This window comes from Eimeria tenella, genomic scaffold (assembly GCF_000499545.2).
Source record: "Eimeria tenella Houghton genomic scaffold, Eth_scaff32, whole genome shotgun sequence".
Lineage (NCBI taxonomy): Eukaryota > Apicomplexa > Conoidasida > Eucoccidiorida > Eimeriidae > Eimeria > Eimeria tenella.
The window spans coordinates 49,857-64,856 of NW_013543049.1; the positions used below are offsets into that span (position 1 = coordinate 49,857).

The 15,000-nt window shown below is 58.4% G+C and overlaps 3 protein-coding genes across 3 annotated transcripts in view; 2 read left to right on the forward strand and 1 right to left on the reverse strand.

Moving 5' to 3' along the window:
* The window catches only part of ETH_00006030 (uncharacterized protein), a gene marked incomplete at both ends in the record, with an annotated part of 13,223 nt that extends 8,302 nt beyond the window's left edge, over window positions 1-4,921 (forward strand). Inside the window, 9 exons of the mRNA XM_013376141.1 lie at window positions 215-303; window positions 518-723; window positions 868-992; window positions 1,175-1,952; window positions 2,174-2,737; window positions 2,931-3,044; window positions 3,357-3,575; window positions 4,054-4,363; window positions 4,584-4,921. Coding sequence (XP_013231595.1) covers window positions 215-303; window positions 518-723; window positions 868-992; window positions 1,175-1,952; window positions 2,174-2,737; window positions 2,931-3,044; window positions 3,357-3,575; window positions 4,054-4,363; window positions 4,584-4,921 — 2,743 coding nt within the window. The remainder of the gene's footprint in view (window positions 1-214; window positions 304-517; window positions 724-867; window positions 993-1,174; window positions 1,953-2,173; window positions 2,738-2,930; window positions 3,045-3,356; window positions 3,576-4,053; window positions 4,364-4,583) is intronic.
* A 249-nt stretch (window positions 4,922-5,170) lies between these two features.
* Window positions 5,171-5,488, reverse strand: ETH_00006035 (uncharacterized protein; the record flags this gene model as incomplete). The annotated part of the gene is made up of 1 exon (XM_013376142.1): window positions 5,171-5,488. One exon carries the CDS (start codon window positions 5,486-5,488, stop codon window positions 5,171-5,173), a length of 318 nt encoding a protein of 105 aa, XP_013231596.1.
* A 111-nt stretch (window positions 5,489-5,599) lies between these two features.
* Window positions 5,600-15,000, forward strand: part of ETH_00006040 (uncharacterized protein) — a gene marked incomplete at both ends in the record, with an annotated part of 12,892 nt that continues 3,491 nt past the window's right edge. Inside the window, 14 exons of the mRNA XM_013376143.1 lie at window positions 5,600-6,134; window positions 6,351-6,445; window positions 6,669-6,786; window positions 7,140-7,220; window positions 7,447-7,527; window positions 7,769-7,902; window positions 8,114-9,805; window positions 10,035-10,154; window positions 10,341-10,554; window positions 10,742-12,588; window positions 12,689-12,993; window positions 13,125-13,683; window positions 13,859-14,232; window positions 14,315-15,000. The exon at window positions 14,315-15,000 is cut by the window's right edge and continues 421 nt beyond it. Coding sequence (XP_013231597.1) covers window positions 5,600-6,134; window positions 6,351-6,445; window positions 6,669-6,786; window positions 7,140-7,220; window positions 7,447-7,527; window positions 7,769-7,902; window positions 8,114-9,805; window positions 10,035-10,154; window positions 10,341-10,554; window positions 10,742-12,588; window positions 12,689-12,993; window positions 13,125-13,683; window positions 13,859-14,232; window positions 14,315-15,000 — 6,841 coding nt within the window. The remainder of the gene's footprint in view (window positions 6,135-6,350; window positions 6,446-6,668; window positions 6,787-7,139; window positions 7,221-7,446; window positions 7,528-7,768; window positions 7,903-8,113; window positions 9,806-10,034; window positions 10,155-10,340; window positions 10,555-10,741; window positions 12,589-12,688; window positions 12,994-13,124; window positions 13,684-13,858; window positions 14,233-14,314) is intronic.

A 15,000-nucleotide genomic window follows, 5' to 3' on the forward strand; every position in this document is an offset into this window, starting at 1 on the left:
ACCCTAAACCCTAAACCCTAAACCCTAAACGCTAAAGGAGAACGGAGGCCGACGGAGAACTGTTGCAGACTCAGAGCTCCCCATTCAAGAAGGCCCTGCAGCAGCAAAACCCTAAACCCTAAGCTTTTAACCCTAAATCCTAAACCGTCCTAAACTGCGACCTGTGCAGAGAGACTGTGTCTCCCTCTTGCTGCTGCTGCTGCTGCTGCTGCAGGGTTTGTCTGGACTTGCTGCTGCGCTTCGTCGGCCTGGAGCTACCGCCAGCCTTTCTGGCGGACCCGGCGACGGCCGAAGCCAGCAAAGGTGCTGCTGCTGCTGCTATTGCTGCCGCTGCTGTTGTTGCTGCTGCTGTTGTTGCTGCTGCTGCTTTAACTACGTTTCGACCTGAATGCGTATGGCGTGCTGTTGCTGCTGCTGCTTCTCCCGCTGCTGTTGTTTTGGCCTTGGCTGCCGCTGCGCGGCGTGCCCAGTGCTGCGTACTTCATTGCTGCTGCTGGTGCTGCTGCTGCTGCTGCAGATTTGTTTCAGGCACAGAGCCGCATTTTGTTGTTTATTTGCTACCTGCTGAAGAACAGCGCCTCTGCCGACAGCAGCAGCAGCAGCAGCAGCAGCAGCAGCGGGACGCTGGAAGCATTTACTGCAAAAGCCCTGCAGCAGCTGCCGCAGGTGATGGTTCGTTTGCTGCAGGCTCTCAAACCGCCGCTTTTTTTAAAGCGAAAAACAGTACGCTAAACCCTAAACCCTAAACCCTAGATCCTGCGAAGGGTCTACGTGTGTTTGGCGGGTTTGCTCCGGCCCCACGTTTCCAGGCCGCGTCCCCAGCCTTAAACCCTAAACCCTAAATCGTGGTTTGCGGATGCTGCGCAGGTGCACGAGGCAGCAAAACTACTTGCTGCTTCTCCTTTTGTGGGTTCGCTAACTCCCGTGGTGGAACGGCTGATGTCTCTTGAGCTTTCAGTCTTCACAGAAAGAATTGACTCCTGTCTCCTCAGGTTAGGTTTTAGGGTTTAGGGTTTAGGGTTTAGGGTTTAGGGTTTAGGACTGGCCTGGAGGTTGAGGAGGCGCGGCTTAAAGGCTGTAACGACCTCCCGCCGGAGCCTGTTTGCACGGCGAGGAGCTGCTTAGGGTTTAGCGTTTAGGGTTTAGGGTTTACGGCGTGTGGTGTGCGGTTTAGGGTTTACACGATATGTCACCTGCATGACTTTTTGTTGATTTTCCCTTCCCCCATTTGCGTCTCTTTATCTTTGCTGCTACGCGTGGCGCGCTGGAGCGGTTTGCTGCTGCTGCAGTCTCGGCCGCATTTATCTGCAGCAGCAGCAGCAGCAGCGACAGCAGCAGCAGCAGCAGCTTTGGAGTCGTTTGAGGGCGGGAGCGGCGGCTCTTTCGACGCCGCAGCAGCTGCAGCAGCAGCAGCAGCAACTGCAGCAGCAACAGCAGCAGATGTCGAAAAGAGCGGGGGCCTCGGAGGAGCAGCAGCAACAGGGGGAGGCCTCTTAGCTGTTTTGAGTATAAGACATTTAGTGGCAAAGTTGCTGAATTTCGTTTGTGACCTTGCTGTTAATAAGTACACAGATGCTGCTGCTGCTGCTGCTGCAGCAGAGGATGCTGCAGCAGAGCCAGCAGCACGCGCAGAAAGCGACCTCTCAGCATCTGCAGATGCAGCAGCAGCAGGGGCAGCAGCAGGAGCAGCAGGAACAGACGCTGCAGCCGGTGATGCAGCAGCAGCAGCAGCATCAGCGCAGGGAAGAGCCCCAGGGGAGATGGACTCGGGCATGGCAGTGGGTGATGCAGCTGTTGGTGCAGCAGCAAATGGCAGCAGCAGCAGCAGGCGCAGCAGCAGCAGCAGCAAGGAGGCCGTTCAGCGCATGCAGCAGGAAACAATGGACTTGCTGCTGCTGGCGCTGCGCATTTTGTGTTCTTCTCTTATTGAGCTGCAGGAAGAGATTCCACACGTAAGGCATTTTAGGGTTTAGGGTTTAGGGTTCAGGGTTTAGGATTTATTCTTCCTGTGAAGAATTCACGTTCAGTGTTTAACATTATAGGTATATGAAGCTTGCTGCTTCTTTTCAGAGTAGGTTTTAGAGTTTAGGGTTTAGCTTTTAGGGTGTAGGGTTTAGGGTTTAGGGTGTAGGGTTTAGGGTTTGCTGCTGGGTTCTGTGCAATTGGTGGGCAGATGCACGCAGCTGCATGCAGCGAAGGGCTCGAGGAGTCTGACAGCAGCAGCAGCACCAGCAGCAGCATGAGCAGCAGCAGCAGCAGCAGCAGCAGCAGCAAAGCTGTGCATTTTTACCCGCCAGCGGTGCCTTTGCCTGGTGCAGTGGGTTCTTCAGGGGGCGCAGCAGGCGCAGCAGCAGCAGCAGCAGCTGCTGCTGCTGCTAAGCCGCTGTCGCCGCAGCAGCAGCAAGTGTATCAGTCATTTCTAAGAGAGACAAAAAGCTTTTTGCGCAGCACTTGCATCGCGCTGCGGTGTTTGGTTTATCAAATAGTGGTGCTGCCGCTGCAGCAGCAACAGCGGCGCCAGCAGCAGCAGCAGCAGCAGGGCAGGGCCTCGTCCGTAGCAGCCTCAGCAGCCTCAGCGGGCAGCAGTAACAACAACAACAGCAGCAGCAGCAGCAGCAGAAGAGCTTCTTTTGATGTGCGGCTGCTGCCCCAGGGACAAATGCTGCCTCCTGGCTACAGGGCGCTGCTGACTGAGGCTTTTTATGCAACTGTGGGAAGCGCCTTAACCTACGCCAAAGTAAACCCTAAACCCTAAACCCTAAACCCTAGACTCTAGGCACTGAAGTGTAAGTTCCAGCGTCTGCACGTTCCTCCACCGTCTGTTGCTTTCTGTGGCTTTTCCTCGTGGTTGTGGATGCTCGCCTCCGAGCGAGGGTTCAGGGTTTAAGGTTTAAGGTTTAGGGTTTAGGGTTTAGGGTTTGCGCCTGCAGTGTTTTGCCTACGCGGCCACCACAAGGCTTCAGCACCATGTAGAAGAGGGCGGCATCGGCTGCACCTTGATTGCGCTGCCTCCGACTTACCCGCTGACAGGGGCACTCTTCAAGGTTAGGGTTTAGGGTGTAGGGTTTAGGGTTTAGGGTTTAGGGTTTGGGCTTCAGGGTTTGGACTCTAGGGTTTAGGGATTGGATCTCTTTGGGTTGCTTCCTCCTTGGGCAGCGATTCGTCTCATGACTCCTTGCGCGTCGAGGCTTGAGAGCCAAGGGTTTAGGGTTTAGGGTTGAGGGTTTAGGGTTTGGGCGTAGGGTATAGCGCTTAGGGTTTGGGCGCAGGGCACCCCGAATTCGGTGTAGACCTACCCTGAAGGTTTAGGGTTTAGGGTTTAGGGTTTAGGGTTTAGGGTTTAGGGTTTGTCGCAGGGCATTCCGGAGGCGGTGGAGGTGTTGGGGCTGAACGTGGCGCAGGTGGAGGAAAAGGAACTTCTGGAGTTGGCCTCTTCAGCTTTGGCTTTTTTGCATCCTGCAGACACAGCAGGTTTTGCTGCTGAGAATGCTGCTGCGCTGCAGCAGCTAGTTGTCACTTACCCCCAGTGCGTCGCGCTGCTGCAGTTCTTTCTCGGACACCAACACACCAGCAAGGTGAGCCCTAGGGTTTAGGGTTTAGGGTTTAGGGTTTACGGGGGTGAAGGGTTTAGGGAGTGGGGGGGTGGGGTTGGGGTTTGGCCGGGGATTCCAGCCCCCCCGGGCTTAGGGTGGCCCCAGGCGTCCATGTGACGAGGGTTTAGGGTTTAGGGTTTAGGGTTTAGCGAGCTTCTGGGCTTAAACGCCATCAGGTCCAATTCAGGGGGTGTCTTCGGCTGCGCTACAGTGCCTATTTGAAAGGGTTTATTAGGGTTTAGAGGGGGTTTGGGGCTTATGAGGCTTATTAGGGTTTAGGGTTTACTGTTGTGCATTAGGGTTTAGGGTTTTGCGGGGTTTGTCTGGGTGCGCTGGGGCTCGTGAGTGTTTGCTTCGGGTGATTCGGGTCAAGGGAGTTCGTCTAGAGCTAATGGGAGCTATTTAGAGTCTAGGGTGTAGGGTTGAGGGTTTAGGGTTTAGGGTTTAGGGTTGTGTGCAGACCTTCGCGTGGGCCTTTCTGGAATACTTAACCCCTCGGCTTTCTTTGCTGCGGGAGCGGCGTGCTGCGCTGCTGCCGCCGATGCTGCCGCAGCGCAACAAGTTCATTCCTTGCATGCGCAGCATCAGCAGCAGCAGCAGCAGCAGCATCAGCAGCAGCAGCAGCAGCAGCAGCGGCAACAGCCAGAGCGACGAAGTCCTCCTCGAGGTGTACAGACAGTTCGATGGATCTTCTCAACTTTCTTCTCAAGCTCAAACTAGCGACCTGCTGATGCTGCCTTTAGAAATGCAGGTCCCCATAGCAGGCCAAGGTCAGGGTTCAGGGTTTAGGGTTTAGGGTTTAGGGTCTAGGGTTTATGGTTAAGGGTTTGGGGTTTAGGGTTTAGGGTTTAAGATGTAGGGTTTATTCGCCGCGCCGCCGTGCATAACTCAGGCCTGAGTGCCTAGTGCAGGAGCGTCGCAGCAACTGCGTCAGAACTCCAGGGTTTAGGGTTTAGGGTTTGGGGTTTAGGGTTTAGGTGTTGTGTGCAGGGGTTTTGTGCTTAATGCCATTTCCCCACATATCAGCGCAGCTTGTGGGGCCCTCGCAGGCCCCCGATGCTGCTGCTACTTGTTCGCGGCACGCGTGGCAGCGACTTTGCGCAGCACGTTCTGCTGCAGCTGCTGCTGCTGCAGCTGCAGTGGGCGGCGCGGCCTGCGCCTGCAGCAGCACCAGCAGCAGCACCTGCTGCTGCAGCAACACAGGGGGGAGGCCTCAAAGACAACTCGGGCTTTCGAAGCAGCTTCTTTTTGCGGTGGACATTTTCGACAAGCCAGATGCAGTGGCAGCAGAAGAAGCCTACAAGGCCAGCACAAACCCTGAACCCTAATTTCTAAACCCTAAACCCTAATTTCTCAAAGCAGCTGCTGCTGCATACATTCCCGAGTTTCGCCGGCGCACCCACAAGCCCATTAACAGCATCGCAAATCCTACACCATACGCTCAAGCTCCAATGTTGAGGGTTTAGGGTTTAGGGTTTAGGGTTTGCGCTGCAGGTCTGCGACCCTGTGCTTGACGCTGCAATACTTCGTGGGGCCTCACGGGTACCGGACAGCGCGCAGCAGAGCATTATGAATCATCAGGACCTGCAGGCGGTGTGTTCCTGTTGCTGCCGCTGTTGCTGCTGCTGTTGCTGCTGCTGTTGTTCCAGGTGCTGCTGCTGCAGGTGCTGAGGGGATGTGGCTGCATTGCTGCTGCGGTCATTGCTGCTGCCCTGCGTGTAATGTTGCCGCCGCTGCTGCTGCTGCTGGAATGAACGCTGCAGCTGTTCAAGCTGCTGCTGCTGTCGCTGCTGCTGCAACAATGAGCTGCGCTGTGTGCAGCCATCGTCGCAGCAAGCTTTGTTGCTGCAGCTTTTCTGGTGTTGCTGCTGTTGCTGCTGCTGCTGCAGGCCCATGCGTCAACGATCCTGCACCTACCTGAGGTCTGCTGCAGCTCTGGCAGCAGCAGCATTAGCCCCCACGCGCCAGACTTTGCTGCTGCTGCAGCAGCAAGCAGCTTCTCTGAAATGTCTCCTCGTCTCTCCCGCCTAGGGCTGGAGAAGCTGCTGCTGCAGCAGCAGCAGCACCAGTGCATTTACCCTTCCAGCTACCTGCCCCAGTACTACGGCAAAGACCGTTGCTGCTGCTGTGCTTGCACTGAAGCCGCTGCTGCTGCTGCTGCAGCAGGCCCTGCAGCAGCATCAGCTGTGGCTGCTGCTGCTCCAATCTGCCCGCAGCAGCAAAAGCCCGGCTGCCGCTGCGGCCGCTGCTCCCCGCTGCTGCCGCAACCAACGCAGCACACTGCTGCTGCTGCTGCAGCAGCACAGATGCTGCAGCGGATGCTGCAGCTGCGCAGCGCGAGCGAGCCCAGCCTGGGCTCTTCCGGGGCGAAGCCTACAGCAGCAGCAGCAGCAGCAGCAGCTTCTGCAGCAGCAGCAGCAGCAGCAGCAGCAACTGCTACGTGGCCCTTTCCCCCTGTGGCACCTTGGGAGGGCCCCAGCACTTATATTGACACAGGCGACATATGCCCTGGAGAGGACGGGCTGCTGCAGGCCGGCACAGGTACCAAACCCTAAACCCTAAACCCTAAACCCTATGGTATTTGGAGCTCAGCTAGCGGCCTGCAGCTTGACGCTATTGAAGTTAGGGTGAAGCAATCAGGGCTTGTGGTTCCCAACGAAGGGTCAGGGCTTGAGATTTAGGGTTTAGGGTTTAGGTTTTTGGGGATTAGGGTTTAGGGTTTGGAGTTTAGGGTTTAGGGTTTGTGTTGTGAAAAAGGGTTTTGCCGTATGAGCCCTGTGGCGTCGTTAGTGCGGCTCTTTCGTTACTTGCTGAAGGCGGTGGTTGGCTGCAGAGACTGCGAAGCTACTCTCGTAAACCCCAAACCCTAAACCCTAAACCCTAAACCCTAAACTTGTGTTATAGCCTGAGTGTTTGCCGCGTCTAAACCCTAAACCCTAAATTCAACTCCTCACCTGCTGGCTAGCGTTCGGCGCCACGGCCCCTCAAGCCGTAACCCCAAACCCCCGTAAACCCCAAACCCTCGCAACCCTAAACCCCCGCAAACCCTAAACCCTTCTCCGCGGCTTGCTTCAGGCCTACCCCTTTCTGCAGCAAATTTGCAGAGGCAGCGCTCACCTCGCAAGCATCAGCAACTTTTCGCATGTGCTGCTGGGTTTGCTGAGGGTTTTCCTGCGCCAGATAACTCCCCCAGGTAGGCCTAGGGTTTAGGGTTTAGGGTTTGGGGTTTCGAAGGGGCCAGGGACGCACAAGCGCAGCAGCTACTGGGCTCGCAAGGGGCATTCCAGTCAAGCCTTTACTTTTGGAACTTGAAAGCGTGCTGCAGTAGCTGCTGCTGCTCCAGTAGCTGCTATTGCAGTAGCTGCAGTGGCTGTTGCTGCAGTAGCTTCTGTTGCAGCAGCTGCTGCTGCAGCGCTTTGGGTTCCAGGCGGGTCGAGTTTTTGAGGCTCAGATCTGCAGGTAGCACTGTTAGAGGTTTAGGGTTTAGCTAAAGCTTCAGGGTTTAGGGTTTAGGGTTTAGGGTTTAGGGGTTGAGGTTGCCTGCAGGCCGCTCTGTCCACTTTTTTGCCTCTTTCACGCCCCTCTTGCACTCTTACCTGCAGACATGCGCGGCGCAGCAGCAGTCTGGTGGGCACAACGGGTTTAGGGTTTAGGGTTTAGGGTTTAGGGTTTAGGGTTAAGGGTTTAGGGTCATGGATCCGTCTACGTCAATTGCATGTGGCGAGGTTTTGGATACAATAGACGTGCCGCAAGGATTTGGACTTTGATTTGGGTTTTGAGAGGTCTTTTTTTCAGAATCGAGGGTTCAGGGTGTAGGGTTTGGGGTTCGGGGTTTGGGGTTCTGTGGCTGCAGCTCCTGACGTGCTGAAGGACCTGTGGATAGAGTTTTCCTTGTTGGCTCCAGCAAGGCTAAAGCATCTCCTGCCTCACATGGGTAAACCCTAAACCCTAGAATGCTGCTGCTGCGTTTGCTGCTTGTCCGTGGAAATTCAAGGTTTAGGGTTTAGGGTTTAGGGTTTGGTGAATGGGGCGGTTATCGCCGGCCGTCTTCAGCGTTCAGGCATTCCAGAATGCGTATTTTCTCCCAGTGAAAAAGTGCTTTACTCTCAGGGATTGAGGGTCCCAGGTCTAGGGTTTAGGGTTTGGGGTCTAGGGTTTAGGGTTTGCGGGTTTAGGGTTTCTGGTATATCCGCTGCTGCGCTCGCTGCGGAGCTCCGATGCGGACCTCTTGACCCTCAGCTTGAGGACAATAGAGTTGTGGGTGGAACATTTGCATGCGGACTTTGTGTACCCCGTGCTGGCCTCCCAGGTAAACCCTAAACCCTAAACCCTAAACCCTAAGCTCTGGGCCCTAGGGATGGTCCTGAGACCCTCGTGTTAGGCACGGTTGAGGTGCTGGGGTTTAGCGGATTGAGAGGGACGCAGAGGTGTGGAAGGCTTCTGCGGTCTAGTAGGGTTTAGGGTTTAGGGTTTAGGGTTCAGGGTTTAGGGTTCAGGGTTTGGGGGCTGTGGGTCTGCAGGTCCAGCAGGGAGACCGGCAGCAGCGGCGGACGCTGCTACTGTCTGCTTTGCTGCAGCTGCTGCAGCCGCTGCCGCCCCCTGCGCCGACAGCGTCTTTGCTGCTGTCTCGCTACTTCATAACAAGCAGCAGCAGCGGCAGCAGCAGCAGCATCATGCAGCAGCAGCAGCACGAAAAACATGCAGAAATGGTAATAAAAATTCTGGGGAAGTTGGGGGGCAAGAACAGAGCCTTTTTAAAAGATGCAGCTGTCTGTACACCTGAGCCTTATTTCAAGCCGGTTCTGAGCATTGGCCTGCCCATTGGTCTCTGCAGCAGCAGCAGCGGCAGCAGCAGCGGGAGCTACTGCGGCAGCGGCGGCCTGCTGGTGGCTGCGGAGCCGCTGCACCAGCTGCAGCAGCAGCAGCAGCAAGAGCAGCTTTCAAGCTTGGCAGCAGCAGCCTCTGCAGCGAACCGCAGCTACAGCAGCAGCAGCAGCAGCAGCAGCCAGATTTGCTACGAGACGGTGCTGCAGCTGGGACTAGACCGCGTTGTGTCTCTCGTGCTGCAGCTGCTGCAGCACGCCGATGCAGACAGAGCAGCAGCAAGCCTCTGCTACGCCTCTGAGCCGCTGCTCACTTCTGTGGGATCTCGAATTGCTGCTCATCCCCATCCGCAGCAGCCGCAGCAGCAGCAGCAGCAACAGCAGCAGCAAGCCGTCCGCGCTGTGAGGCGGGCCTTGGCGATTATTCGCAGCCGCAAAAACAGCAGCAGCAACGGCAGCAACAGCAGCAGCAGCGACTCTAGCATGGCTGGTGCGGAGGAGCTTGATGAGGGCCCGAGCAGCAGCAGCGCCGAAGAAGCAGCAGCAGAAGCAGAAGCAAAGACGGCCGAAAGCGAAGGGCTGCAGCTGCTGCAGGGGCTTTTTGCTGCTGATGGTGCTGCTTCTCCTGGCTTGTGTCTTTCACTTTGTGAAAGCTGCGTGGCAGGAGACATGCGCAACAGCGCGGGTCAGCTGCTGCAGCAGGTTGTGCTGCTGCTGCTGGACTTCGACTCTCCTCTTTCCCTCTACTGGCTGCTGCTGACGGCGCGCGCTGCTGCTGCAGCGCAGCAGCAGCAGCAAGTCGTCTACATGCGCAGCAGCAGAAGCAGCAGCGTTGCGCCTGAGGCTAGGGGGCTCCCACTGCAGCCGCAGTCGGGTGGACAGCTGCCTGCTGCTGTTGCTGCTGCGCTGCAGCAGCAGCACCCCAACTTTTGCAGCGACCGCGTCGTGCCGACTGCTGCAGCAGCGCAGCAGCAACAGCTCTTGGTGCAGCAGGAGCTGCTGATGCGGCAGCAGCAGCAGCAGTGGGACGGACTTGCTGCTGCTGCTGTTGCTTACCCGCTCGACAAACGCCGTGCTGCGCTGCGCACAAGAAGCCACAGAGATGCTGAGCAGCTGCTGCTGCAGCAGCTGCTGCAGGCGTTGCTGCTGCTTGCATGCGACGACGCGGTCTACGAGAGCCGCCAGCAGCAGCTGGCAGTCCTTGACCAGCGGTCCCTTTCAGCGGAGAAGGAGCAGCAGCCGCAGCAGCAGCAGCAGCAGCAGCAGCTGACCAGCAGCAGCTGCGCAGAGTTTGTCTACGGCCTGCTGCAGCACTGTGCCCTCATCTTCGCTGCTCGTGTGGGGCCCGAAGATGCCCCGTTTTTGTCAAACAGCGCCGCGCTTCACGAAGTAAGGGTTTGAGAGTCAATTACTACAATTTAGGGTTTGGGGTTTAGGGTTTCACACTTAGGGTTTGGGCTTTCCAGTGTGAAACAGGAACTGCATCGTGTTCCTGCCGGCCCTTTTTACCAGCAGCAGCACCAGCTGCTGCTGCAGCGCTTGCTGCAGCCACGGCCCCCAGCAGCAGCAGCAGCAGCAGCAGCAGCGTGTGTGCGTGTGGTCTGGGGTGTACGTACAGCTGGACGCAGCCTGCGTTGTCCGCGCGCTTATTTGCTGCCTCAAAGTGGAAGCTTCCGCGCTGCTGCCGACGCTGCATGCAGTGAGGGCTTTGGAGCGTTGCTGCAGCACTTTCATCCAAGTGAGGGTTTAGGGTTTAGGGTTTAGGGTTTAGGGTTTGGGGGTTAGGGTCGAGGTTTGGGTTTCATATGCAAGGAGGAACCGCTGTCTTTGTGTTCGTGCTGCGCCTCCCGGGCTCGGAGCTTAGGGTTTAGGGTTTAGGGTTTACCTTGTTTGTTTGGTGCGTGTGGGCGCTGCTGCTGCGCAGGTGCAGCCGGGTTCTGCTGCAGCAGGCTGCAGCAGCAACTTGCTGCTGCTGTGCTGCGGCGACTTGGTGCGGCTTTGCTTCTCCCGCAGCAGCAGCGAAAGAGCAGCAGGCTGTTTGGCTTTAATTCGTTTGCTGCGGGTGCTGCCGCCTGTTTGGAGCCGAAGGCACTTCCTCAGGATTGCCCAGGCAGCTATTAACTGCCTTAAATGCGCAGGCAAGGGTTTAGGGTTTAGGGTTTAGGGTTTGGGGGTTGGGGTCGTTGGCGGCGGGCTCCACGCAATTTCAGGGCGCGGCTGCCACACAGAAGGGGGTGACAGAAGGGGAAGGTTGAGGGTTCAGGGTTTAGGGTTTAGGCTTTAGGGTTTAGGGTTTAGGGTTTAGGGTTTAGGGTTTGTGTGCAGAGGGAACAGACGCGCGGCTAAGTGCGTCGCTTGCTGAGGAGCTGCTGCTGCTGCTGGTGGCCCACAGCTGCTTGGGCTACAGGGGGAAGCTGCGGCTGCCGTGGCTGCTGCAGCTGTTTCAGCTAGTGGGAGGGCAGCAGCAGCTATCTGCGCAGCAGCAGCAGCAACAGCAGCAGCACGAGCAGTATCTGCGCCAAGAGCAGCACCACTCTCCTTTCTTACATAGCGTCTTGGCCGCAGCAGAGGCTGAAGCGGCGCTGGGTGCTGCTGCTGCAGCAGCAGCAGCAGCAGCAGCAGATCCAGTCACAGCAACAATTGCTGCTGCTGGCGCTGCACCGCCAGCAGCAACTTGGAGCCTTCCACCCCCTGTGCCAGAAGACTTCCCGCTGCAGCAGCAGCAGCGGCGGCAGCCTTACGGCGGCGGCTCTTGGTGGCTGAAGCGCAGCGAGTTCATTACTCTCCCACAGCAGCAGCAGCAGCAGCAGCAGCAGCAGCAAGGGTCGCCTTCGCGTGCCTCGGACGGCGGGGGTGGCGATTCCTCCGCGTCAGCAGCAGCAGGGGCGCCCGCTGCAGCTGCTGCAGCAGCGGGCCCTCCTGCAGCAGGAAGCGCTACGGCAGCAGCAAGTGCTGCAGCAGCAGCAGGTGCTACAGCAGCATCAAGTGCTGCAGTTGCAGAATGCTCGCACGACGAAGACCCTGGCCGTCTGCTGCAGCGCGTGTGGCGCTGCTTAGACATTCATTTGCTGCCAACTCTTTTCCACCAAAACCCAATCTGCAGGGAGACGGCGCAGCGGCTGCTGCTGCTGCTGCCAATGCTGATTGGCAGCAGCCCCACGGAGGTCCTGAGTCACAGCACTGCAGCAGCAGCAGCATCAGCTGCGGGAGCAGGAGCAGCGGGGACACCAGCGGCGGCTGCTGCTGCCGACGCAAGCAGCAGCAGCTCCCGCTCGGCACAGACAGGCTCCAGGGCGGAGGAGGGCGAGCGCCAGCAGCAGCAGCAGCAGCTGCAGCAGCAGCAGCTACAGCAGCAGCAGCTGCAGCAGCAGCAGGAAGCATCCACTGGGGGCAGCCCACGCGGCAGCAGTAGCAGCAGCAGCAGCAGCAGCAGCTGGCCGCTGCTGCGTGTGCTGCGCTGGGTAACACTCAGACACCTCTGGCTGCTGGCCCCTGTTTGGCAGTCTGCTTTTTTAGATTGTGTCTGTTTTGTTGCTGCGCTGCGGCCAGCGCCGCGGGGTTTGCAGCCTGGGAAGGCTGCTGTTGCTGCTGTTGCTGCTGCTGCTGCAGCAGTCGCAGCAGCAGCGGCTGCCGAGCACCAGCAGCAACAGCAGCAGCATCATCAACAGCAAGGTGCACCTGGTGCTGCTTCCTCCCCTGCTGCCGGTGGTGCGACCGCCGCAACAGCAGCAGCAGCAGCAGCAGCTGCTGCTGCTGCTGCCAACGCAGCAGCAGCAGATGGGCTCACTGTTATTTGCTGGCTGCTTGATGACACGCTGGCGGTGCTGTACCGGGGCCTACAGGGCTTTGCTGCTGCTGCTGCTACTGCTGCTGTGGCGCAAGCTGCTGCACTGGGCGGCGCAGCGGCAGCAGCAGCAGCAACAGGTGTGCATCAGCAGCAGCAGCGAGATGGCAACAGAACACCTCCTGCTGCTGCTGGTTCTCTCAGCAGCAGCGTGAGCACTCCCAGCCGCACACCCAGCGCTGCAGCAGGGGGCACGCCAATGGCTGCAGCAGCATCCGGAGGCACAGCAGCAGCAGCAGCAGCAGCAGCAGCAGCAGCACCGGCGAAGCAGCCGAATGCAACAACAGGCGCCGTGCCACCGATATCTGTCGAGGCAGATGTATCAAATGTGCGTTTTAAACCCTACCCCAAACCCTAAACCCTAGAGAGGGATTGTGTCACTGAGAACTCGCCTGCATTGGATGCTGCTGTTGCTGCTGTTGCTGCAGGCGTTGCTGCTGGCGATTCGGTTTTTAAAGCTCGCAGTGCTGCACGAGGACTGGAGGCCTTTGCTGCTGCTGCCGCGGCTGCCGCTGCAGCAGCTGCTGCACGCAGCGAGGAAGGAGCAGCAATCTGCTGCAGGTCAAGCCCCTGGGTCAGCAGCAGGCCCCAACAGCAGCAGCAGTAGCTTGTTCAATGCAACCGCAGCAGCAGGGGCTCTTGCTGCTGCAACAGCAGCAGATGTCCCTTTCGTCATCACCACCGCCGATCCCTCTGCCCCTGCGTTGCAGCACTGCGTCGCAGGCATTGCTAAGTGAGGCTCCGCAGCAGCAGCAGCAGCAACAGCAGCAGCAACAGCAACAGCAGCAGAAGCAGTGGGAGTCGCATTTAGAGTGGTGGCGGAGCAGTTTTGCGTTTCTTTGGTTGTTGTTTGTGCTGCTGCAGCTGTCTCTTTTTGCCATTCCATGACTTGTCTCGCGCTGCAATGCATGCGCTGAAGGTGCTGCTGAAGCACGAAAGCAACTGCAGCAGCAGCAGCAGCAGCGGGGAGAGCAGCGGCAGCAGCAGTAGCAGCAGCAGCCGGCTGGTTGCTGCTGCTCTGGAGGACATCGTGTGGCCCGTCGTGGAGCAGCAGCTAGCTGCCGCGTTGGCAGCCACCGCAGCAGCAGCAGCACACCCTGCAGCAGCAGCAGCAGCAGCAGCAAACGAGCGCGTGGGCGCGGCGCTGCTGCCAAGAGAAAAGTTTCTTGTGGGGCTACTGCACGGGGTGTCTCGGCTGCTGCACATACACCCCGGCGCCTGCGGGGGACAGGCCCAACAGGTGCTGCAGCAGCTGCTGCAGCACACTTTTGCTGTTGCTGCAGCAGAGGGCTGCTACTCGGCTGCAGTCGGCGCTTGCGGTAGCTCGCCCAGCAGCAGCAGCAGCAGCAGCAGCAGCACAGCAGCCGTCCGCTTCCTCCACAGCGCTGCGCCGGAAGGCATTGCTGCCTCTTCGCATGTCCTTGTCAGCTTCCTAAGGGCTAAGGGTTTAGGGTTTAGGTTTAGGGTTTAGGGTTCAAAAGTTGGCTGGTAGAGCTTGGGACCAAGGTGGCACTTCATTGCCCGTAGGATTTGGGGTTTAGAGTATAGGGCTCCGTGCTCGCTGCTTTGCTGCTGCTGCTGCTGCTGTTGCGGTGCAGGTTTGGCGCGCTGCTGCTGCTTGCATCGCAGCTCTGGCATTTATGCCTGCTACAGACGGGCTGCAGCAGTTGCTGCTTTCGCTGCTGCTGCCACGCGGCTGCAGCAGCAGCGGCGAGGCGCAGCAGCAGCTGCTGCAGCGGCTGCTTGCGCTCCAGAGCCCCTTGTATGCAGCACCGCTGAGCTCTTTGCTTAACAGGTTTGCTGCTGCTGCAGCAGAAGCTCTGCTGCGTCCTCTTCTCACGGAATCTGGGCAGCAGCAGCTGCTGCAACAGCAGCAGCAGCAGCAGTACGTTCCCGAGTGCTGGGGCGTGAAGGAAGCCTTCCTTGAAGTACTGCTGCAGCAACTCGAGGTCACTTCAGCCAGGCCCCTCAGGTAAGCTGCTGCTGCTATTAAAATACGGTTTGCTGCTGCTGCTGCTGCATATATGGGTCTGCGCTGCGTTTGTTGGCCACAGGCTAGCGGTGTTGCGGCTTCTGCCCGAAATGAAAGCGGCGCTTCATCTTGAGATGAACTGCAGCAGCAGCAGCAGCAGCAGCAGCAGCAGCAGTCTGCGCTTCGCGGCAGTGGCAGTCATTAAGGTCTGCTACGCACTGCAGCAGTCGCACCCGGATCTGCTGTTTGTGGACTTCCTTCTGTCATCGGGCGTGCAGCAGCAGCAGCAGCAGCAGCAGCACTCTTTGATAGAATTGCTTCGTCAGTACGTCGATGCTGTTGCGGACGGCTCTCCCGTCCCGCAGCCGCAGGCCATCGAAGCAGCAAAGGCAGCAGCAGCAGCAGCTGCTGCTGCTGCACCTGCCGCAGAGAAGGCTGCAGCAGCCGCCGCAGCAGCTCTAACTGCAGCAGAAGACTACCAGCTGCGAGAAGCAGATAGGCCCGAGTTGCTGCTGCAGGCGAAGCAGCTCACAGCCTTCCTGCACTATGCAGTGTCTCCGCAGCTGCAGGGAAAAACAGACGCATACTTGCTAGGCTTCCTGCAGCAGCAGCAGCAGCAGCAGCAGCAGCAAGACCTGGAGGCCGAGGAAGTTGCGATGCCCTCTGCTGTGTTTTGTGGGCTGCTGCGGCAGCAGCAGCAGCAGCTGCAGCAGCAGACACTCAGCACCATCCGCACTCTTGCGCGCTGCTGCAGCATCGGCAGCACAG